This window comes from Molossus molossus, unplaced genomic scaffold (genome assembly GCF_014108415.1).
Source record: "Molossus molossus isolate mMolMol1 unplaced genomic scaffold, mMolMol1.p scaffold_m16_p_13, whole genome shotgun sequence".
NCBI classification, from domain to species: domain Eukaryota; kingdom Metazoa; phylum Chordata; class Mammalia; order Chiroptera; family Molossidae; genus Molossus; species Molossus molossus.
In genome coordinates, this window is record NW_023425348.1 from 86,955,785 (window position 1) to 86,979,361 (window position 23,577).

A 23,577-nucleotide genomic window follows, 5' to 3' on the forward strand; every position below is an offset into this window, starting at 1 on the left:
TTGGTGGGTCTAATGTAATATAAAAGGTGGAGAGAGGGTTGTAAGAGGAAGGGAGAAGCAGATGTAATGATGGAAGCAGAGACTGGAGTGACAGGACCACACAGTAGGGGGCCACAGTCAAGGAATGCAGGTGGCCCTTTGAGGGCAAAAAGAAAACGAATTCTCCCCTAGAGTTGAGCCATCAAAAGGAATACAGTCCTGGTGGCACCTTGATATGAGCCACAAGAGATTCATTTTGGTCTGCACCTGCTTCTCTTTCTGCAATACAAGCAGTATCTTCAATTATTATATCTATGACCCATAAGTTTTGTACTACTCAGTGACTTTCTACCTAGGTACCCCTTATTGGCAGAAGAAAGGGAACAAAGAACGTTTTCTCTTTGAGTTTATCATCCCACTCAAGTCACTTTATTGTCTCTGCTGCTGATTCTTCCAGCCAAATCCACAGAAAATGTAATCATCTCTTGATTTCCAATCTGCATGATTTAGGCTCTTTAGCGTCTTTGATAACACCTGAAAATCACCTAGTGAAAACAGTTTCCTACAATTCAGTCTCTGTTGGAAGTGTGGTGTGCCATGCCAGCCTCCCAGATGATTTAAAGAGGCCTCTCAGGCAGACACAGATGTCAAATAGCACTTTTTGCCTGATACGCTTCTCCGAATTCCAGCGTTTGGGTAATCAGGAGAGTCTCAGCTTCTAGATGGTTGATGCTATGGTAAGAGAACACCATGGATTATCTGAATTAGTAGGAAAATAAAGGCAGCTGAGCATGGGAGGCCATATAAAACCACTTAAGCCAGCTACCACTTCTTATTTCCTGAGGAGTCCTGTGTTGAGTGTCTGCCACGATGAAGGTCCGCATGGCTTTAGAGGCCTTGCTTCTCCTTGCTGCTTTGATGTGGCCTTGTGCTGAAAACATGTATGGTAAATGCCCACTTTTAGAGAATGCTTCCTTGGAATGATGATGGCTTTCCATGTAGGCACTCTCCTCTCTTCAAAATTTAATCTTATACTTTGCTTGAAGAGAAATATTTGGGGCCAAGAAGACTTGGGTTAATAGGTTGAGGACACATTTTCTTTTTCCCTAAATATCTTAGATTTTTCTTTTTCCTTTGTTGCGGCTTTCTCTCTGTCTTGATCCTCATTTGCAGAGGTTCCTCAAAATAGTTCTTGGCTCTATATGTCAGTCTGCATATTTGAACCTATAGCCAATTACAATACAATTGATTGCAAGATACTCAGTTCTATCTTAACTGACTTTTCTGCTTCCAGACTCTTCATATTTCCATTGGTGATGAAACTGCTCTATTGTTCTTTTAAAATAGTGTCTGATCTTCATTCATGTCAAATTCATCAATGGTTGTGCGAAGCCAGTAAGATAAAGCTAAATCAATATCTGGTCTGTCCATAAGTTGATCCCAATACTTTTCTTTTTACCTGGAATATTCTCTATTTTTTTAGGTTCTCCAAATGCTTCCCAGGTTCAAGGCCTGACTAAATGTCAACTACTCTAAGGCAGTATTTCAGTGTTAGTTTTTCTGTTACTTATATTTTTAGAAAATTGCTTGCATGTATATGTTTCCTTCTGTTTGCAGTGGGTTATTTTTGCATGGAACTGACAGGTGAATTTCTTTTATTTTTATTTATTTTTTTGGTCAAGGCTACATCTCATTTTCCAATTGCTCCAGTGCATGGGAGACACAGAAAAGATCCTCTATGTGTTTTTATGGCAAGCTACGTCTCTACAGTCCTGTGAATAGAACCGATACGTTTTAAAAATGTATTTTTCAAAATGTATTTTTCAATTACAACTGACATATTATTATGTTAGTTTTAGGTGTATAACATAGTAATTAGACATTTATATAATGTATGAGGTGATCACCCTGAAGGTCTAGTGCCCATCTGATGCCATGCATGGTTATTATAATATTATTGACTATGTTTCCTATGCTGCACTTTACATCCCGGTGACGACTATTATCACTAGCGATTTGTAATTCTTGATCCCTTCACTTTTCACCCATCCCCCAATCATGCTCTCCTGTAGCGACCACCAATTTGTCTGTATCTATGAGTTTGTTTCTGTTCTGTTTGTTTATTTATTTATTTAGATTCCATGTATCAGTGAAATCATAGGGTATTTGTTTTTCTATGTCTGACTTATTTTACTTAGAACAATACCTCCTAGGTCCATATATGTTGTTGCAAATGTTAAGATTTCATTCTTTTTTATGTCTGAGTAATAGTCCATTGTATACATGTACCACATCTTGTGAATTTTTTTATCCATTTGACCTGTAAATCCTTTATTAGCAAGGGATTTATATAGTTCCTGATCTTTCCACTGTACCCAAGATGAACCTTTCAGAATCCTAGAATAGCACAACTCACATGTAACAGTTAATTATTATTGATGTTTTAAAAATTTCAACTCATGTGGAGAAAGGACAGTGGCTTGTGAGTTGGGGGAGACTTCTGAGATGGGGTGAATGGGACATTCAGGCTCGGCTATGGTACATGATGTTGGGGTGCCAGGAGGAGTCTGCCTCAGTTAATGTACCCAGCTGCATATTCCTAGGCTTTCTCCCAAGTGACTTCTCAGCTATTTGAGACACAACCTTAGCATGTCAAACAGAAACTTGACTCTGATATTAGTATGAATAAAAAAGAGTGAAGCCAGAATCATGGACTTCCTGTATGCCCATGCCTACTTATCCCTTTGAATCCATCTTTTTCATACCAGTTGTTGAAACCTTTTTTTCCTGTAAGAGGAATTGTCTTGATAATCTTATCTAGGTGATGTTAGAATAATGTTTCAAACATGTGGAGAGAGGGGATTCGAAGTTTACAATCACTGATGTGAAACACCTGCCTTCTCCAATCCCACTTCTCCCCGACAACATCTCCCTGCATTTTCTTGCTTCCTTGATGATGATTAATTGTAAAGACCATGAACTTCCAGGTTCAAATGTTGTTCACATTTTCTCGCTCATTAACATGCAAATATTTTTTCATTCTGGGAAGATTTAGCTTTCCCAAAGTGTTTAAGAATATCCTGAATGCCTACTAGTTAAGATCTGAAATGCTAACGCTACTTTTTATTGTGTGATCTGACTTATTATTACGTTGTAATGGACGTGTAAGTGAGCACTGGTTACATAGGAAAGAAGATAATAAGCAGACAGTTAGGCTCTCTGACACATGACTGACTTGCTCAGAGTAACGTTAGGTTTATTTGAGAGAAGTACAAGACACTAAAATATTGATGGCAGGTAGTCATTTTTAGGACACAGACTGTTTCTCCAACAACTACCTGTTGTCAGTTCTTAAACTGATGAAAGATTCATCTACAAGGAGATGCATTCTAGTTTGTTCTCCAATCTGGAAGTGTTGCAATGTAATGTAAGTTTGTCTCTCCCCCCCATACATCTTTAAATACTAAAGCTACTAATGAGCTCTTGAGTGGAAAACCTTCCTCTGATCCTCAGCATTTCTACAGCTGCCATAGAGGGACCATTTACTAAGTGAATTGTGCATGGCTGGTGTCTAATAGCACACATAATTTAATTTCTAGATGATATACTAACTCTCAGGATACTTTGATATACAGTATATTGCCAAAGTTGGCATAAATACTGAAAAAACTCAGTGACAAATTATCTAAATTTCATCAGGAAGAAAACATTGCATCCTAATAACTTTTCTGAGCTGTTCATATATTTCTTTCAAAACAAGGCTTTAAAGGAAGCTTTAGACTTACCAATTAATTCACCACTTTTTGTCCTTTCAGTAGGTTATCATCACACCTGAGGATTACAGAGCATGCCCCCATTGTTGCTTTGCATTTTGTTTTTTCTTCACCTTTAAAGACATACTGGTGGGGAACAGGAGGCACTGATCAGACTTCAGCAGGGGCTGAGTTATTTATTGGTGGAATAGGAGGATACCACCTTTATTTACTTTTTAGGCTTTGTTAGGTTCCAAAGAGAATTGACAGGTGAATGCTTTAGTTGTGGCTATATTTAGAACACATGTAGTAGCTAAGGAGGTCTTTGAGAGGACAGAAAATTTCTCTTAAATGGAATCCCAACCCATGGCAGCTTAACTTTCCAGTTACTAGGTAGAACTGCCACCCCGAATGCACTTCCACTGAACTAGTGCAGCCCAGTCTGAGGCTTCAAGTGCACTCATTCAAATTGCCGGACCTTACTTTTAGCCTGACTGTATTGTGAATTCTGTTTCAGTTATTTTCAGATGCATCTGTTCATATGTATAACTATTACTTATTTTCCATTTCACTTGGAATGTTATTATATGACTGTATCACAATGTATGCCTTCATTCTGCTGTTGGTCATTTGGACTGGAGTATTTTGCTCATTTGCATTGGTCATCATTGTTAATATATGTGCAATTTATTTATTGGAACTATTTTTCGTCTTCCCCTTTCATCTGCTTTCTTGATTTTTACTTTTTAAAAACTCTTCTTTTTCAATCACAGTCCACATTCAATATCATTTTGTTCCAGCCTCAGATACACCACAAAGTGGTCTCCCTGCTGCCCCAAGCACCCACCTGGCCTCAGACATAGTTATGACATTATCAACCACACTCCCCGTACTGCAGTCTACATCTCTGTGCCTGTTCTGTAACTACCAATTTATACTGCTTAATCCCTTCACCTTTTTCACCCAGCTCCCCAACACCCTTCCTCTTTGACAACTGTCGGTCTGTTCTCGGTACATGAGTCTATTTCTATTTTGTTTATTTTGTTCATTAGATTCCACAGATAAGTGAAATCATATGGTATTTGTATTTGTTGTTCTCTGTCTGACTTATTTCATTTAGCATATTACCCTCTAAATCCATCCATTCTATCACAAAAGGTATGATTTCATTCCTTTTTACAGCCAAGTAGTATTCCATTGTGTATATGTACCACAGTTTTTTATCCACTCATTTGTTGATAAGCACTTGGGTGCTTCCATGGCTTTGCTATTGTAAATAATGCTGCAATGAACACAGGAGTGCATATATTCTTTCAAACAGTGTTTCAGGTTTCTCCAAATATTTTCCCAAAAGCGGAATCGGTGGATCATAAGGCAATTCTGTTTTTAATTTTTTGAGGAACCTCCATACTGTTTTCCTTAGCAGCTGCACCAATCTGTACTCTCACCAATAGAGCACTAGGGTTCCCTTTTCCCCAGGTCCTCCCCAACACTTGTCATTTATAGATTTTTTTTTTTTTTTTATCCTCACCCGAGGACATTTTTCCATTTTTTTGTTCAGATAGAGCGGGAGGGAGAGGAAGAGAGAGAGAGAGAAAGAGAAATATCGATGTGAAGGGACACACTGAGTGGCTACCACCCTCACGACCAACCAGGGCCGGGGACAAACTGCAACCGAGGTACGTGCCCTAAGCGGTAACCGAACCCGGGTCTCTCTGTACCGCAGGCTGACGCTCCAACCGCTGAGCCAAACCGGCCAGGGCCATTTATAGATTTTTTGATGATAGCCATTCTGACAGGTGTGAGGTGATATCTCATCATGGTTTTGATTTGCATTTCTCTGGTGATTAGTGATGTTGAGCAACTTTACCTATGTCTGTAGGCCATCTGTCTATCTGTTTTTAATAGAAAAAGATTTACAAAATCATAATTTGTCTCCTTTGGGTGTTAGTATGGACAAATCATGTCCAAAGTACTTGTCAACTTAGTTCCTGTAGGTGATAGACAAGTGTCTTTTTTCTCCCTCTTTCTTTTTTCTACTTTTAATAAAGAAATACAATAAATAGTATTAGAAGTTTCTACAGCCAAAGTCAGCTTTTTATTTCCATTCCACGTGTAAATTTTTGCTTTGGTTTATTTATTTCCACAGCTGTATGATATTCTGTAGTATGTCTATTCCACAATTCATCACCTTTTCTCTTGGTGGACATTTGGGCTATTCTGGATTGTTTTCCTCTTTCAAATAATTCTGCAGTATATTCTCCTGCATGACTTCTTACTGCTTACTTTTTTGTTCTCTAGTTGTTTGTCTTTCATTCTATTTTGTTCTCCTATTTGGAAGTACTGCCATCTAATTTAAGGTTGCTTTTTTCCTCTCTGCCACTTATTATGCATTTTTAAATTCTAAAGCTAATAAATGTTTGTTTTCTTTCTCAACAATAGAAGGACCTATGAAGTTAAACTCTGGTCACCCCTCCGAAACGCTGGTTAAGGTTTAGCTGGTACATGAGGTCAGAATCCAGCAAGCTTTTACTTCTTCAAGAGGAAAAACCAAATCTATCAGAAATAGTGATTATTGTTGACTTATTGTAGATTTCACTGTAAAGGATAAGAATGGGTTTTACATGACACATTTTGTAGAATTTTCATCCCTAACTTTCATCTCTTTAAACTACTTCCCCTTATGGCTACCACTGTTTCTGTTTCTGGCTGCTCTAAGCTGTGGCTTTTATTAATACTGCCCTTTATCCTTCTCCTTCTCCTTCTCCACAAGTATTCCTGGGAATATACCACTCCTTTTCTAATGCACTGCAATTTATTTCTGTCCCTTATGTGTAGTCCTGAAAATATTACCCTCTTTGAAATCTAATTTCTTTAAGAGGAGACAGAAATTATATGATTATGGTTTTTCTTATTCTTATGTGTTGACTTTCTTCCCTGTGAAATAACTGAAATCTGGTTATTTGGGGATATAATTACATAGGTATTTTAGAAAATGGTGGTAATATAAAAATCCTTTGTATACTATAAACTGTGTTTATCTTTTACTGATCGATTGATGATTGATTATCTTTTATTTATTACAAAGGCCAGAGCTGACTATCTTCTGAGCTCTTCTTTAAGATAAATACACATCTGATACTTTATCATATGATTCTTTCCGCAGTGAAAATACTTTGTTCTCTGGACTGGATCATGATCCAAGTTGTCCCAAGTACACACAGCGGATATCGCTATATATTCCATGATGAATTACACCTGGGAATGAACTGTCCCGTGACTCGGATACAAACATATGTGTATGACTTTGTATATCGTGTTAATGACTGTGGTATCAGGACACAGGTGAGAACAGTGATTATTTATAAAAATAATATAAATAATTTTTCAGACCTTTATGCCTAGTGCTAAAATTGTTTTTTTCTTTTAAAGAATACATGTTGCTCCTACTTGTAATGATTTATGAATAGATAACAACACAGTTCCTTACTTATTATTCATTGACTATTGGCCATCTACATGCATAGGACCTTAACGGCACAGATTAACAGACTAGTTAGGGAACTAACCTGAAGTTATCTTCAGGCTACCATTGTATTTCACTACATTTTAGCTGGCAATTTTAAAATTTCATTGACAGCTCATAATCCGGTAGGTCCCCAGTCAGGAGCAGGTATATCACACTGAACTTTAGCTCACTGGAACCTGCCCATGTTCTGTCTATGAGGACGTATATCAATATGAGGAGTAGATGTTCATTGGAATAGAACCTGCCAGTTATTTGGCTGGCACAAAACTTAAACTTTATTGTTATCCTGAGATATAATTTTTAAATAGATTTTCAAATTTAAACACTTTATAGGCATACTACAAAAATATTTCAGGGCAACGACTAATTATAGCGGTCACTTATAAATAAGACCTTGTCTTTATTTTAGAAAGAAGGGAAGTGGAGCTTGGAAGGTGCTTTAGCAATTGGCCTATGCACCGGGATGGTGATAGTTTAGATGCCAGACCAGGATATTATCCCCGAAAGCTTATGCTTTGAACCATATTTGAGCTCCAACTATCTTTCTCAAAAGAACTGTAAACCACAAAGGTGGCTCCAAGTGGCATTTTAAGTGGCTTCTAGGTACTAGTAAAATTATTTCCCCAGGTACTTTAAATTCACTCTTCCAGATAACACTCCTCCTCTGCCCCAGAGGGTTGTCAGACCTTCACAGGCACCTACAGGAGACAGGAGCCATTTCTGCGAGCTTGCTCGATCCCCACCGCCTGTTCACAAGCGCGTGTGTCTCCCGTCATGGAAATGTCTTTTGCTTAAACCATGTGCTCTCCTAGGTTGTTTCAGAGGATACTATCCTTTTCCAAACTGAGTTGTATTATAACCCAAGGGATCTAGGTCACAACTGTCACAAAATCCCTCTGGAATGTTCTACCACCAGGTGAGTCGAATAGATCAAACTCCAGTTCCTGTATGTGTGTGTATATGTATATATGTATATATATGTATGTACATATGTGTATATATGTATGGGTATATGTATATATGTATCTATATATATACTTGTGATTCACCCACAAGCCTAACTCCAAACACTAAATCAACATTTACAAAAATATTTAATGAATATGCTTGTATTTTGTATTTTTTAAATGTAATATTCATTTTAGAATGAAAACATATACAATCCAGTGTAAGTAGGTTATTTTACAGTAACTGAACTACAAAGCAGAGTCATTACATACACATAGTCACATTAGTAAGTGGAAGAATCAAGCATGATATTATCTTTCAAAGCTTCCTCCTTCATGATACTTTCTGATACATTTCATGGCTCAGTTCAATGTTGGGAGAGTAAATGGCTAAAATATGAAGAAAAAATCAATCTTTTATTTTTATACTAAGTCATAGAGATACATGAAGGGAAGAGCTTATCAGCCTAATAATTTTTTCCTTGTCTTTTAAGAAACTTATCTTTATTGTTGAAAGTATTACAGATGTCCCTCTTTTTCCCCACACTGACACACTCCTCCCCTCTCCTGCCCCACCCCAACCCCAGCCTTCAACACAATGTTGTCTGTGTCCATTGGTTATACATATATGCATATCAGTTCTTTGATTTATCTCTTCCCAGCTCTCCCACCCTCCATCCCTCTGAGGTTTGTCAGTCTGTTCCCTACTTCATGTCTCTGGATCTATTTTGTTCGGCAGCTTATTGTGTTAATTATATTCTACATAAAAGAGATGATGTGATATTTGTCTTTCTCTGACTGACCTATTTCACTTAGCATAATACTCTCCAGGTCCCTTCATGTGGTCTCTAAGTGCAAGAGATCTCTCTTTCTTATAGCTGCAGAGTATTCCATTGTGTAAATGTACCACAGGTTTTTTATCCACTCATCTACTGATGGACACTTGGGCTATTTCTAAATCTTAGCTATTGTAAATAGTACTGCTATGAACATAGGGGTACATATATTCTTCCTGATTGGTGTTTCAGGCTTCTTAGGATGTATTCCAAGAAGTGAGATCATTGAGTCAAATGGCAGCTCCATTTTTAATTTTTTTGAAGAAACACCATATTATTTTCCATAGTGGCTGCACCAGTCTTATTTCCATCAGCAGTGTACTAGAGTCCCCTTTTCTCAACATCTTCAACAGAACTTGTTTGAAGATTTGTTGATGGCAGCCATTCTGGCAGGTGTGAGGTGGAGGTGATACCTCATAGTTGTTTTTCTTTGCATCTCTCTGATGATTAGTGACATTGAGCATTTTTTTCACATGTCTCTCGGCCATTTGTATGTCCTGTTTGGAGAAGTGTCTATTCAGGTCCTCTGCCATTTTTTAAATTGGATTGTTGGCCTTCCTTTTGTTGAGTTGTATGAGTATTCTATATATTTTGGAAATAACCCCTTATTTGCTATATCATTGGCAAATATTTTCTCCCATACAGTGGGTTCCCTTTTCATTTTGATGTTGGTTTCTTTTGCTATACAGGAGCTTTTTAGTTTGATGTAGTCCCATTTATTAATATTTTTCTTTGTTTCTCTTGCCCTTGGTGATGTATTGGTGAAAATTCTGCTACAAGTGATATCTGAGATTTTGTTGCCTACATTTTCTTCTAGGATTTTCATGGTTTCACAACTTACATTTAAGTCTTTTATCCATTTTGAGTTTATTCTTGTGTATGGTGTAGGTTGGTCTGGTTTCATTTTTTTAGATGTACCTGTCCAATTATCCCAGCACCATTTATTGAAGAGACTGTCTTTACTCCATTGTATGCTCTTGCCTCTTTTGTCAAATATTAATTGAGCATAATATCTTGGGTTGATTTCTGCGTTCTCTATTTTTTTCCATTGATCTATTTGCCTGTTTTTGTGCTAGTACCAGGCTGTTTTGATTACATTGGCTTTGTAGTATAACCTGATATCCCACATGGTAATCCCTCCTACTTTGTTCTTCTTTCTCAAGACTGCCATGGCTACTAGTATTCTTTTTGGTTCCATATAAACTTTTGGAGCATTTGTTCTAGATCTGTGAAATATGCCATTGGTATTTTAATAGGGATTGCATTGAATCTATAGATTGCTTTGGGTAGTATGAACATTTTAATGATGTTGATTCTCCCAATCCATGAACAGTGTATATGCTTTCACCTTTTTTTAAAATCCTCTCCTGAGGATATTTTTCCAGTGATCTTCAGATAGTGGGAGGGAAGAAAAGAGAGAGGAAGAGAGAGAGAGAAACATCAGTGTGAGATAGACACACAGATTGATTGCCTCCCACATGACCCCAACCAGGGTCCAGGATTGAACCACAACTGAGGTACGTGCCTTTGATCAGAATGGAACCCATGACTTCTTTTTTCTGTGGGTGAGCACTCTAACTGCTGAGACAAACTGGCCAGGACTGCTTCCACTTTTTTGTATCTTCCTCTATTTCTTTTTTCAATGTCCTTTAGTTTTCTGAAAATAGGTCTTTTACCTCATTGGTTGTTTATTTCTAGGTAGCTGAATTTTTTGTTGTTGTTGTTGCAATGGTAAATGGATTTTTTTTTAGTTTTTTTAGTTTCTCTAAGTGTTCATTATTGGTGTATAAAAATGCCATCAATTTCTGGATGTTAATTTTGTATCCTACTACTTTGCCAAATTCATTTATTAAATCTAGCAGTTTTTTGGTGCAGTCTTTAGGGTTTGCTATGTATAATATCATGTTATCTGAGAATAATGACAGTTTCACTTCCTCCTGTCCAATTTGGATGTCTTTTATTTATTTTTTCTTGTCTAATTGCTGTGGCTAAGACTTCAGTATTATGCTGAATAAGAGTGGTGAAAGTGGACATCCCTGTCTTGTTTCTGTTCTTAAGGAAAATGCTTTTATTTTTTGCCCATTGAATATGATGTTGGCTGTAGGTTTGTCATATATGGCCTTTATTGTGTTGAAGTGTGATCCCTCTATTCCCACTTTGCTGAGAGTTTGTTTTACAAATAAGTGCTGGATTTTGTCAAATGCTTTCTTTTTAGCATCTATTGATATGATCATATGATTTTTGTCTTTCATTTTGTTTATGTGGTGTATCATATTTTCTGACTTGTGAATATTATAACAGCCTGCATCCCTGGGATAAATCCCACTTGGTCATGGTGAATAATTTTTTAAATATATTGCTGGATCTGATTTGCTAATATTTTGTTGAGGGTTTTGGAGTCTATGTTCATCAGGAATATTGGCCTATAATTTTTTTTATTTGTGATGTTTTTATCTGGTTTTGAAATTAGGATTATGCTGGCCTAAAGTCTTCCTTTCTCTTGAATTTTTTGGAATAGTTTGAGGAGAATATGTGTTAGTTCTTCTTTAAATGATTTGTAAAACTCCCCTGTCAAGCCTTCTGGACCAGAGCTTTTGTTTGCTGGGAGTTTATTGATCACTGTTTCAATTTCCTTAGTTGTTATTGGTGTGTTCAGATTTTCTGACTCTTCCTTGTTAAGTTTTAGAAGCTTGTTTGATTCTAGGAATTTGTCCACTTTTCCCAGGTTGTCCAATTTGTTGGCATATAATTGTTCATAATATTTTCTTACAATCCTTTGTATCTCTGTGGTGTCAGTTATTACTTATCCTCTTTTGTTTCTTTTTTTTTTCCCCTCACTTCAGGACATTTTTGCATTTATCTTCAGATAGAGCAGGGGGGAGAGAGAGGGAGGAAGAGAGAGAGAGAAACATCGATGTGAAAGAGATACATCAAGTGGCTGCCGCCTACACGACCCTAACCGGGGCTGAGGACAAACTGCAACCAAGATACGTGCCCTTAGCAGAAACTGAACCCAGGACTCTCTGGTCTGCAGGCCGATGCTCTAACCACTGAACAAAACCGGCCAGGGCCTCTTTTGTTTCTGATTTTATTTTATTTATTTATTTTTTCCTTTTTATTGAATTTATTGGGGTTAACTGATAAACAAAAAAATATAGGTCTCAGGTGCACAATTCCACAGCACATCACCTGTACACTGTATTGTACGTTCATCACTCCGAGTCAAGTCTCCTTCCATCACCATTTACCCTGCATACCCTACTCAACCTCTCCCACCCCACCCCATCTCCCTTGGCAATCACACTATTGTCATGTCCTTGAATTTTTTCTCTTTTATGCTCAATCCCTGCACCCCACCCCCCACAGCTGTCAGCTGGCTCTCTATCTATGAGTCTGTCTCTATTTTGCTTGTTAGTTCATTTTGTTCGTTAGTTCTAACACTTTTTTTTTCATATTTTATTTTTAATTTTTTGTTATTTTCTTTTTAAAAATTTAATTAATTTATTTTTGTTACAGATGTTTCTCATTTTCCCCCCACTGATTCCTCCCTCCCCCTCCCTGTTTCTGATTTTATTTATTTGGGTCCTCACTTTTTGTTTCTTGGTGAGTCTGGCTAAAGGTTCAGCAAACTTGTTTATCTTTTCAAAGAACCATCTCTTGGTTTCATTGACCTTTTTCTATTGTTTTTGGTCTCTCTGTCAATTATTTCTGCTCTGATCTTTATTATTTCCTTTTATTTACTCTGAGGTGTTTTTTTTTTTTTTAATCCTCTAATTTTTCGAATTGTAGGATTAGATAGTCTATTAGAAAATTTTCTTGTTTCTTGAGGTAGATCTGTAATGCTGTGAACTTCCTTCTCAGGACTGCTATGTCCCATAGATTTTGTATTGTTGTGTGTTCATTTTCATTGGTTTCCAGAAAGTTTTTGATTTCTTCCTTGATCTCATTGGTAACCCATTTCTTGTTCAATAACATGCTATTTAGCTTCCATGTGTTTGAATGCTTTTAAAGTGGTGCTAGGCCACCCAGATCTTCTCTCTTTGCTTCCATATGCCTGAGTCTCCTTTCCTCCACCAGAGCCCCAGGTGAGTGCCCCAGAGTCCCTAGGCATTAGTCTTTAAGGAGTTCACCTGGGATGCAAGCAGGCCCACTCCCCTTACTGGTAGCACACTCCCTGATTATTTTTACTGTCAAATGTTATGCAGGCTTTTCTTCCAGGCCCAGGTGTTCTGGGTTGGGGATCCTGGTGTGGGACTGAGACCCCCACTTTCCTCCAGGGGGGCTTTTTCAGGCACAATATTTCTCTTGTGTGCTGGGACCAACCCTTTCTGCATCTCTGCCCTTCTTACCAGTCTCTGTGTAGCCCCCTCCCCCCGTTCCTTGGATATAGTACTCCAGTTCAGGTGACCTTCTGTTGTTAATTCAGGTTAATTGCTCTAAAGTTTAGCTGTAACTCCAGTTTGATGCTGGGAGGAGGTGTGTGTTGCTTTCACCTGTTCCACAGCCATTTTTTTCCCTCTGACTTATCAGTCTAATAATTAAATGCACTTTGCTTACAATTTTGTGAAGCAGACATTGAATCCTAAAAGGACCCCACATTGAACTTTGAGACCAGTGGAATGACATCCTGGTACACATTGAACATCTCACTGAAACTTGTACATTGTTACAAATTTGAATGATAAATTTGGAAACCACCTGAAAACCACAGGAAAATTCTATTTTTATTTACTATATGAAAATAGTTGATACCAAAATCAGAATGTAGAACTCAGAGCTAATGTGCAATATCTTTTAGCTTGATCAGAGTACTCTTGGGATGGGGTGGAGAGAGAATTTCTTTTTTAATTGTGGTAAAATATATGTTAAAAGGGCTAAAATGCTAAGTTTTATCTTTAGTGTGTAGTTTAGTGGCATTAAGTACAACTACATTGTTGAATACCTTTGACCTTCCCTTTAACTTACTTTCATAGGGCGAAAAAAGCTGAGGGATTTAGTCACACACACACACACACACACACACACACACACACACACACACACCCTCCCTTGCCACCACTGCACTGGGTCAGATTAAACTTTTGACAGCTTTTTGTTGTTGTTAATCCATTGATTTTTTAAAAAAAAAGTGAAGAGGAGAGAGGGAGGAAGTAGAGAAGGGAGGGGGGAGAGAAGGAGAGAAAGAGAGAGACATTGAGATATCGAGACATCAAGACATCAGTGTGAAAGAGACACATTGATTGGTTGCCTCCTGCTTGCAGGGATTGAACCTGCAACCCAGGTATGCGCCCTTGACAAAGAAGTGAACCCTCGACCCTTAATGCATGGGCCAATGCTCTAACCACTGAGCACACTGGCCAGGGCTTGCTTTTGACACCTTTTATTTGCCATTCTTAGGATCCATTTGTATAAGTCTGGGCCCTGTGGTACTCTGCTAATGCAAGTGTTGTAAATCATCCTCATCCAGAAGGTGCAGGCGCTGTTCTGCACTCCCGAAACAAGCTGAAAATGACCATAGTGTTCGGAAGTGGCAGAAATAAAAATAGTTTGGGTCCAAGTTTAGACTCAGAAAGACTTGGTACCAAGTATGTCAACTCTATCTGATTTCTGTTTTCCTCTTCTTTAGGAAATCAGTGTGGCTTACACCAGTTTCTACAGATGAAGTAACGTTGCCTCCCAGTCCCTTTATTGCTGACTTTCAGACAATACCAGAAGAGTTAGGATTATTAAGTTTGAATTAAACTGACTCCCTCCTTAAGAAAAAATGAACACTTGAAATTGGCATCATGAATTTTGCTAGAAAACAATTTTTTGTTTTTCTGTACAAAAAATAATTGGTATAAATCTTTTCTTAGGTATCTGATCCTTAAAAAAATCCTAATTCAGTGAAAGTCCTGATTCGGTGAAAGTATATTTTTAGATACTATTATTCATGATGGGTATGGCTTATTCATTTAATATAAACTATTAGGTACTTCTTATTACCCATTTACATTTTATTTTCTGTTCTATATGGTAAATTCAGCAATATGTCCTCAATGACAATAGTTTGATCTAGTTTATATGAACCTCCAAAAACTGTTCTAAGTATTTGTTTAGTAAGAATAAAAAATAGAGGTGTGTGAATGTGCCAGAGACTAAAGTGTGTGCAGAATTTAAAATGTAATACACGAACTCCCAGGAGAGAGAGTCCTTTTGTGTGAAGATGCTTTGTGTGTGTTCTAATGAATCAGTAACGTTGAGTCCTAAAAATAATGTCCACCCTATGTGAGTAATCATTGCAGAAGAAATTGAATTTATCTTCTAGAATTTAAGAACCCCTCCCTTAACAGAAATTTGATGCCAGGTTTTGCTTTCTCCACCATACGATTCTTCCCTACTTGAAATACTTGACGGGTTGAGGCGGACAAGCACAGCATTGTCCTGCCACTTCAGAGCAACTCCTTGGCAGATCTCCTGTGGCCAGTTGTTTGTACCCTCTTCTTCTCACTGAAGAGGGAGTCTGGCCAGGAGCACACCAACAAATCACTTCTGACTTTGGAGAGATTTCTTCTGTTCAGTTGCTCACTGAAAAGCACATTTTGGATGCTACGTTCTTCTTAGATTGTGCTAAGATATTTTTCATTCAGTTTTTAAATAAATTTAGAGGGCTGCTATCTTATTTTTAATACATTGTTGCTTATGGCTGCTGTTGACTTGTCAAAGAATTCAAGCATTGTCGTAACGGGCCTATCCTTTAGCACTTAAGACACAGGTAATAGGCGACACTTCTGTAAGGCTTAAAATGTATGTCAGGTAATTCTCCCAGTGTATTGTGACAACTTATTTAATCCTAATAAACCAAAGTTATACATTACTATTAATGTGAGGATCTTTGTTGCTAAGACCCGGGCATCCACTTTGTCATTGAATGACTATTTTCTAAGGTGGGTACTAGGAGCTTAAATTTACAAAGGAGGTCACTGTAGTGATTGTTAGTGAGTGTCTCCTATACAAGGCAAGAAAGAAGTCTGTCAAGGTCTGAGGCCTCCACGGTAAGCCTTGTGCAGTCCCTCTTCCCCTGTTTTTAATCTGTTAAAGGTGTCGCCCAGTGGGCCACAGAAGATGTCTACAGAGCTTTCTTCTTGGTTGCTAAGTAGAGATTTGAAACATTGAGCTCTAAGGATGGCTTCCTCTTAAAATTTGATTGTACCATGGTAAAAAAGAAATGTTATATGTAATTATATAGTTATTTGGAAAAATGTGGGCATGCACACACATATATGCAGACATATACCCATTATATATATTATATCCAAATGGCTGCACCCACGTTCTGCTGCCAGATCTGGTAATGAGGGGCAGTCTGGACACACCTGAGGTATGGAATTTTGTGAGTGAGTTTCTGCATAAACTCAAGGGAACAGTATAAGGTAAAGATACTCCAGGGGCATCCAGGTTCTGATCCCTAGCTCCTCAAAATGCTGGCTGTGTGGCCTTGGGCAAGTTACTTAACTCCTCTGATGCTCAGCTTCCTCACGTGTAAAATGGGAAAGATAACAACAGTATCGTTTCAAATGGATGTTGTGAGAAATAAGTTAGTTAACATGAGAACACTTAGAACACACACTGAAATCTAGATAAGTGAACTTAACTGGTGGGTTCTTAGAAAATCGACATTTCCTCCATTAAAAAAAAAGCTAACTGGACATATTATAGAACATATTTTACCTGAAGGCTGAAAATTTTCCCTGATATTTATAGTTATTTTTAAAAGTCAAATCAAATAATGTGGATAGAGTCTGGCTGGTGTGACTCAGTGGATTAAGTGTCGTCCAGTGATCTGAGAGGTCCTGGTTCCATCCCTGGGTTTCGGGCTCGATCCCCAGTAGGGGGCATGCAGAAGGCAGCTGATTGATGCATCTCTCTCTCTCCAAAATAAAAACATTGAACAAAAATGTGGTTAGAATCATTTTCCTTTCACTAGAACTACTCTGGAGTTTCTCTATATAAGAGACTCTGATCCTTGTAAATGTATTTCCCATCATTCATGAGGCATGGAGACATCAGGCTGGATCAAACGTTCATTCATTTACGAAACACGTATTAGCTGAGTGCCCACCATATGACAGACTCTGGGCTAGGCACTGGAGTTAGTGATGAGAAATCAGATACAGATACGTATCCAGTCAATCGGGGCTCAGGCTGGTAAGTAGGATAAGAAGGGAAGTAGAAGGAATTCAGAGTAACATCCATCAAAGTATGACACGTATTGAGATTCAGTCTGGAAAAAGAAGAAATGATCTAGATGGAGCTTGAGGGGGAATGTGTTTCAGGAGGAGGGGAATAGTACTGAGAAAGGTTCACGACTGGGAGAGCTTGACTGGAAGAAAAAAGGCTGGACTGAACTTAGAGACCAGGAGGGGTGAGGAATGAAGCTGAAGAAGCGGTTGAATATCTGATCATGAAGGAGTAATGCTTTGCATGTTACATGCATTTTAGTGTATTAGATATTTTATCTCAAGTATACACCTATTTCCCAACAGATCAAGTTTAAGCCCTGGCCTTGCAAGGTGATGTTCAACATAGATGAGAGAGGAACTAAAAATTTTCTACTTTTGGTCATTCTTCTTATTGTGCATCTTGTGCAGAATATATTAGGTTTTCATTAAAATAGAATTTGTTGTCAACTTTTATGATCTTACCTTATTCTTTTTTTTCCCCTCACCCGAGGACATTTTTCCATTTTTTTGTTCAGGTAGAGTGGGAGGGAGAGAGAGGAACAGAGAGAGAGAAACATCGATGTGAAAGGAACACCTGGCCGGGGACAAACTGCAACCGAGGTATGCGCCCTTAGCGGGAACCGAACCCGGGTCTCTCAGGACCGCAGGTCGACGCTCTAACCGCTGAACCAAACCGGCCAGGGCTCTTCCCTTATTCTTGTACTCCGAGTACAGTGTTGAGCATGGGAGACATGGGCCTCTTGTTATTTTACATTTATCAATGCTTAAATAGAGCATGTACCTTTACGCTAGCATTAAAAAATCAGTATCGCTAGGAAACTTTTATGAGAGGTAAAATAGCAATTACCAATACGATAAAACTGAAATGTGGCCTGGCCAGTGTGGCTTGGTGGATTGAACGTCTTCCCATGGACTGGGAGGTCCCAGTTCAAGTCTGGTCAGGGCACGTGCTCGTGTTTCGGGCCCGATCGCCAGTAGGGGGCGTGCAGGAGGCAGCCAATCAATGTTTCTCACATTGATGTTTCTCTCCCTTCCTCTAAAAAAATCAATAAAAACATATTTTAAAAAAATGTTGAAATGTGTTCTGACCTTCACTTTCTTTAGTTCCTTAACGATTGAATAAGTGTGATATATGCCCCCTACAATAAAGAACTGGAAAGTTAAGTATTATCTAAAAGGAAATGTCATGGACTTATTTTGACAAAAACTAGTCAAATTATTAGAAACTGGATCTGCCGTAAATTTTTCAGGAAAAAAAAAAAAAAGAAATTAAGATACTATTCTAAACTCAAAGTCAGTATTTTGGCAGAATTCATTAGTGCTCAATGGTTTACGTTAATCTCATACAATCCACCTCATAAGTGGTAAAAGCGTATACGCATGTTGTGCTTATTTTGTCTTGGAGAACAGAACGCACTGGGAAGTTACATTGTTCAAGATTAAATGAGCATACTGTACTGTATATATTTTATTTTATTTTATTTTATTTTATTTTATTTTTTAATCCTCACCCGAGGATATTTCTCCATTTTTTGTACAGACAGAGTGGGAGGGAGAGAGAGGAAGGGAGAGAGAGAGAGAAACATCGATGTGAAAGGGACACATCGAGTGGCTGCCACCCGCACGACCAACCAGGGCCGGGGACAAACTGCAACCGAAGCACGTGCCCTTAGCGGGAACCGAACCCGGGTCTCTCCGGACCGCAGGCTGACGCTCTAACGGCTGAGCCAAACTGGCCAGGGCTACTGTATATATTTTAGTGATGCATATTTTTTTAGCTGCCATGATTGAGGTGGTTGTTTGGTGACCCTTATACAAAATACTTTAAGTCCTTTTTGACAAAAGGCAGAATATAAGTTAAAAGTCACCATTTACCAGCTCTTTATTAGGTAAGGGTTTTATACATCATCAGAGCTGCCCTTTGCAATGTTAATATGAAATAAAATTATTTTCATTTTATTGACATGAAAATTGAGTTCCCATTACTGGATCATACAACTAGTACGTGGCCAAATTTGGATTTGAACTTGACTCTTCCATAATGCTTGAACTCTTTGCTAACTAGAAAGTTATCTTCTATAGAGTACTACATGATATTAGAATTTTTAAAAATATTGAACCTTGGCCCTGGCCGGTTTGACTTGTGGTTAGACCGTTGGTCTGTGGACCAGAGAGTCCTGGGTTTGGTTCCCGCTAAGGGCATGTACCTCAGTTGCGATTTGTCCCCTGCCTCGGTTAGGGTCGTGTGGGTGGTGATCACTTGATGTGTCTCTCTCACATCAATGTTTCTCTCTCTCTTCTTCCCTCTCTCCCTCCCACTCTATCTGAAGATAAATGCAAAAATGTCCTCAGGTGAGGATAAAAAAAAAAAAAGTTGAACCTTAAAGTAGAATATTCTGCTAGAATCTGTACTCACTTATGAGGTGAATAAGTTTTGATGAGTTGCTCAACCTCTCTGTGCCTTGATTTTCTCATCTTTAAAATGGGAATGAGAATACTGCAACAAAGAGTTGTTGGGAGTATTAAATACAAGGTGGAGCAAAAGCAGGTTTACAGTTGTAAATACATGAAACAGTTTATTCTTGTATTATTATTATTATTATTATTATTATCATCCTCATCCGAGGACATTTTTCCATTTTTTGTTCAGATAGAGTGGGAGGAAGAGAGAGAGAGAAACATCGATGTGAAAGGGACACATCGAGTGGTTGCCACCCGCATGACCCAACCAGGGCCAGGGACAAACTGCAACTGAGGTACGTGCCCTTAGCGGGAACCAAACCCGGTTCTCTCTGGACTGCAGGCCAACGCTCTAATCGCTGAGTCAAACCGGCCAGGGCTTCTTGTATTATTATTTACTGTATTATTTTCCATACAAACAACTGTAGACCTACTTTTGCCACACCCTGTATGTTAAGAACTCCATGGCAACTAGACAGTGCCTGGTACCACAGCATCAGTAACTACTCAATAAATGACACCAATCATTATTACTGGAGTATGACTAAAGCCACCTTCTTCACATAAGAGATCACTGATCAATAAACATCATATGCGTGGTTGTCCAGGATTGATTTGAACAGAGGCAGGGACTATATAATATATACATGAATGTAAAAATGAGAAAGGAATTGCTCTCTGCTGTTCCAAAATCAATTAACTACCCAGGCCTACCAGAGTGACTTCATGATGTCCACTACTCCAAGACAAGATGGAATCCATGTAAACACTCGATTATTCTGCCTTCCCTGCCCCATATGTGCAGAGTCACTGTGATGTATGGACAGAGTTGAACTGTTCTATTCACCCAAAAACATTATTAGCTAGTGGTAAAGGGGGGTGGAATCAATCCTTTGGATCTCTTTCTTATCAACAGCCATCAACAGGCCCATGTTCTCCCAAGAAGTTGGTAGGGCAGAGCTGGGGCAGCCACAGCAGGAAGCCCGGTGGAACCAGAGGTGGTGAATAATTCTATCTGCCAGCCCACTGAGATATCACAAAATTACCAGAAAGGGCAACTACAAGCCCTGGGGGTAAGTCAGCTTTAGTTAAAAAATTGGCTTAAGATGGAAGAAAATAACTATCATGTGGAAATTTTTGTTTACGTCCTTAGGAGGAATTACTGAGTTACTCATCACAGCATCGACGACATTGCACCTTTAAGAAAAAACCGGGGTGTATTTTAGACCTAGGAGTAGAAATGCAGAGGCATAATCTCATGGTAGAAAATATCTTATCAATATTGTCCAGTAGACTCTTCTCAGGAGGCTCATAGTTAATACTTTACATTTAAAAATTGAGTTGAGGGAAAGATTGAGTAGAACGTTGCCTAATGTCTGTCTGGCTTCATCATATAAGGGCTGGGAAGGTAGTCTGATTAATTTATGTTATCAGCCACATCTCCTTTACTCTTCTGCTACTTTCCAAATGGAGTCTGTGAGAGTGGATAGAAGTGAGGGGAGAAGTGCAGATGAAGGGTTGCCACCAGGATTGGGGGGAACAGGACAGAACAAAAACCTCCTAGGGTAGCTCTTGCCCAATTATCTAGGCTTGACTCTAACCATTTCAGGCACTGATATCTCCTTTCTGAGGAAAAGTTCATTGGTCTCTTCTCAGTGTTTACTAATATATAACCATTACGCTTTTTTTTTCTTCTTCTTCTTCTTCTTACAGGCCATCCGGATCCTGAATGGGGCAATTATTCTGGTTCTGGGTGTTTTTCTGGATTCTTTACAAAACGTACCCCATCTCTTCCAGCACTTTTTGTTTTGTTTTTGTTTTTTTACTTTATACACAGGCTATCCACTATGGGGCGCTGTATTTGTGAGTATTCAAATACCCTAACCCTAGACCATTTCTTGGACACCCCTGCTAGAAATGTGTTATTAAAGTTGTTCTTAGGTAATTTGAAGGTTGCAGTCTGTGGGTTTGATGTGTAATTCTCGACACAAACAAGTTTTAAAAACAAAGCACCTTGCTTTCTGATGAAAAGAAATCACATTGGCTGAGTATGAATGAAGTCCCAAAACTTAACTTAATAGTCATGGATTAAATGTATGGATAATAAGAAAATTAAATGAGCCTGGCTGGTGTGGCTCAGTGGTTGAGCATCAACCCATGCACCAAGAGGTCACCAGGTTGTGGGCCCGATTCCCAGTGGAGGGCATGCAGGAGGCGGCCAATCGAAGTTCTCTCTCACTGATGTTTCTCTCTCGCTCTCCCTTTCTCTCTAAAATCAATCAATAATTTTTTTTTTTTTTTAAAGAAAGAAAATTGAATGAAAAATGACTATTGGTGAACTGTCTTGTGGTACAGCCAAGAGAATCCTGGTTTGGGAGGGCCTGGTTTGGGAGAGGAGAGAACTTGCAAGTTTTGATGAGAAGTGGCCTTTCAAGTCCAGCTGGGGTATGAGATCACCTTCAGTTTACTCAGCCCAGACCCCAAGTCCGGTGATGTCCACTGGGACACCGAGAGAGCTGTCCGGCTCTATGTGCAGCCCTTTCTGAATGCCCTCAGTGTTGCTGGCAACTTCCCTGTGGACTCCCAGATCCTTTGCTCTGCAGCGCTGGGCGTACACCCCCGCTTTGACCCGGCTTCTTCCAGCTACTACTTGGCCGCACATAGCCATCCCCATATCATCAATCCAGGGGAGTCCCGCCTAGGTTCCGGCTGTCTGCCTTTACCCTGGGCTCCACTTTCTACTCTACGTACCTGAGCTTGCTCACTCCCCCCTGTACATTCAGGACGAGGATGGAGCTCTGGGGGCCACCAATGCCTTCCGCAGTCCCTGCTGGGGTGGCATTATGGTATACAATGTGGACCCCAAAGCCTACAATGCCTTGGAGCTGCTGGTGCAAGTCGAGGTGGACGTGGGGGGAGTGATGGAGGTGCTCCTGGCTCAGCTGTGGCTGCTCTTTGGGATTGCCCAGCCCCAGGTGCCTCCAAAATGCCTGTTTTCCAGGCCTAAGACTGAAGGGCTGATGACTTGGGAGCTAGACCAGCTGCGCTGGGCTTGGTCGGTGGAGAACCTGGCCACAGCCACCACCAGTCTCACTTCCCTGGCCCAGCTTCTGGGCAAGATTGGCAACATTGTCATTAAGGACCATGTGGCATCTGAGGAGTACAGGGCTGTAGCTGCAGTCCAGAAGGCAGCGGCGGAGTTGGCTTCTGCCTTTGTTGCCAGCCAGGACACTGTAACATCCTCAGAACATCCCTTTTTTGGTCCCTTGCTCCTCCACCTTCTCTATTTCCCTGGTGACAAGAAGTTTGCCATCTACAGCCCCCTCTTTCTGCCCATGGCTGTGCCCATCCTGTCTCTGGTCAAGGTCTTCCTGGAGACTCGCAAGTCCTGGAAAAAGCCTGAGAAGATAGACCGAGCAGGGCAGCATCTCAGTCAGAAGCCTTCCTTTCTGGCCAGGGTGGGAGGTGTTAGATTGAGAGGCACATAAATGGGGCCTGCTATGAATGACCGGTCTCCAGCCTCCTCTGTCGCCTGTCCAGCAACCAAAGTGTAACACTCCCAGATGGGTTCATCTTTCCTTCCCTTCCCGTGTCTCTGGCTGAGGTGTCCCATGCCCATCCTCAAAAGAGGCATCGTCTGGGTCTCCTTTCCTGGCTTGAACTTGAAGATCCTTTGCCCTCTGGGGCAAAGGCTGCTTGTGCATCTTCCCTCTTTCTCACAGTCTTCTTGTACCGAGAGGAAGCATTAGCGGAAATCTCTGGGTGGTTTTCTAGCTCCTTCCCTTCCACACTTTTCTCTGCCCCTCAGGGAGAGCCCCAGCAATGTGCCATGGAAGGGGCCAGGCACAGGTC

General features: G+C 39.6%; 2 protein-coding genes across 2 annotated transcripts; both read left to right on the forward strand.

The window, feature by feature from the left end:
* Window positions 1-861: 861 nt before the first annotated feature.
* Window positions 862-15,861, forward strand: LOC118627504 (oocyte-secreted protein 2-like). Its single transcript, XM_036257682.1, has 5 exons — window positions 862-925; window positions 6,898-7,076; window positions 8,073-8,176; window positions 14,670-14,773; window positions 15,839-15,861. The coding sequence occupies exons 1-5, from the start codon at window positions 862-864 to the stop codon at window positions 15,859-15,861; spliced, it is 474 nt and encodes a 157-aa protein (XP_036113575.1).
* Window positions 15,862-21,916: 6,055 nt separating this feature from the next.
* LOC118628719 (GPI transamidase component PIG-S-like) lies at window positions 21,917-23,213 on the forward strand (the record flags this gene model as incomplete). The annotated part of the gene is given in 3 exon segments (XM_036259651.1): window positions 21,917-21,952; window positions 22,166-22,431; window positions 22,433-23,213. Coding segments are annotated over 3 exon segments (1,083 nt in total), but the record flags the coding sequence as incomplete, so codon positions are not given.
* Window positions 23,214-23,577: the final 364 nt, after the last annotated feature.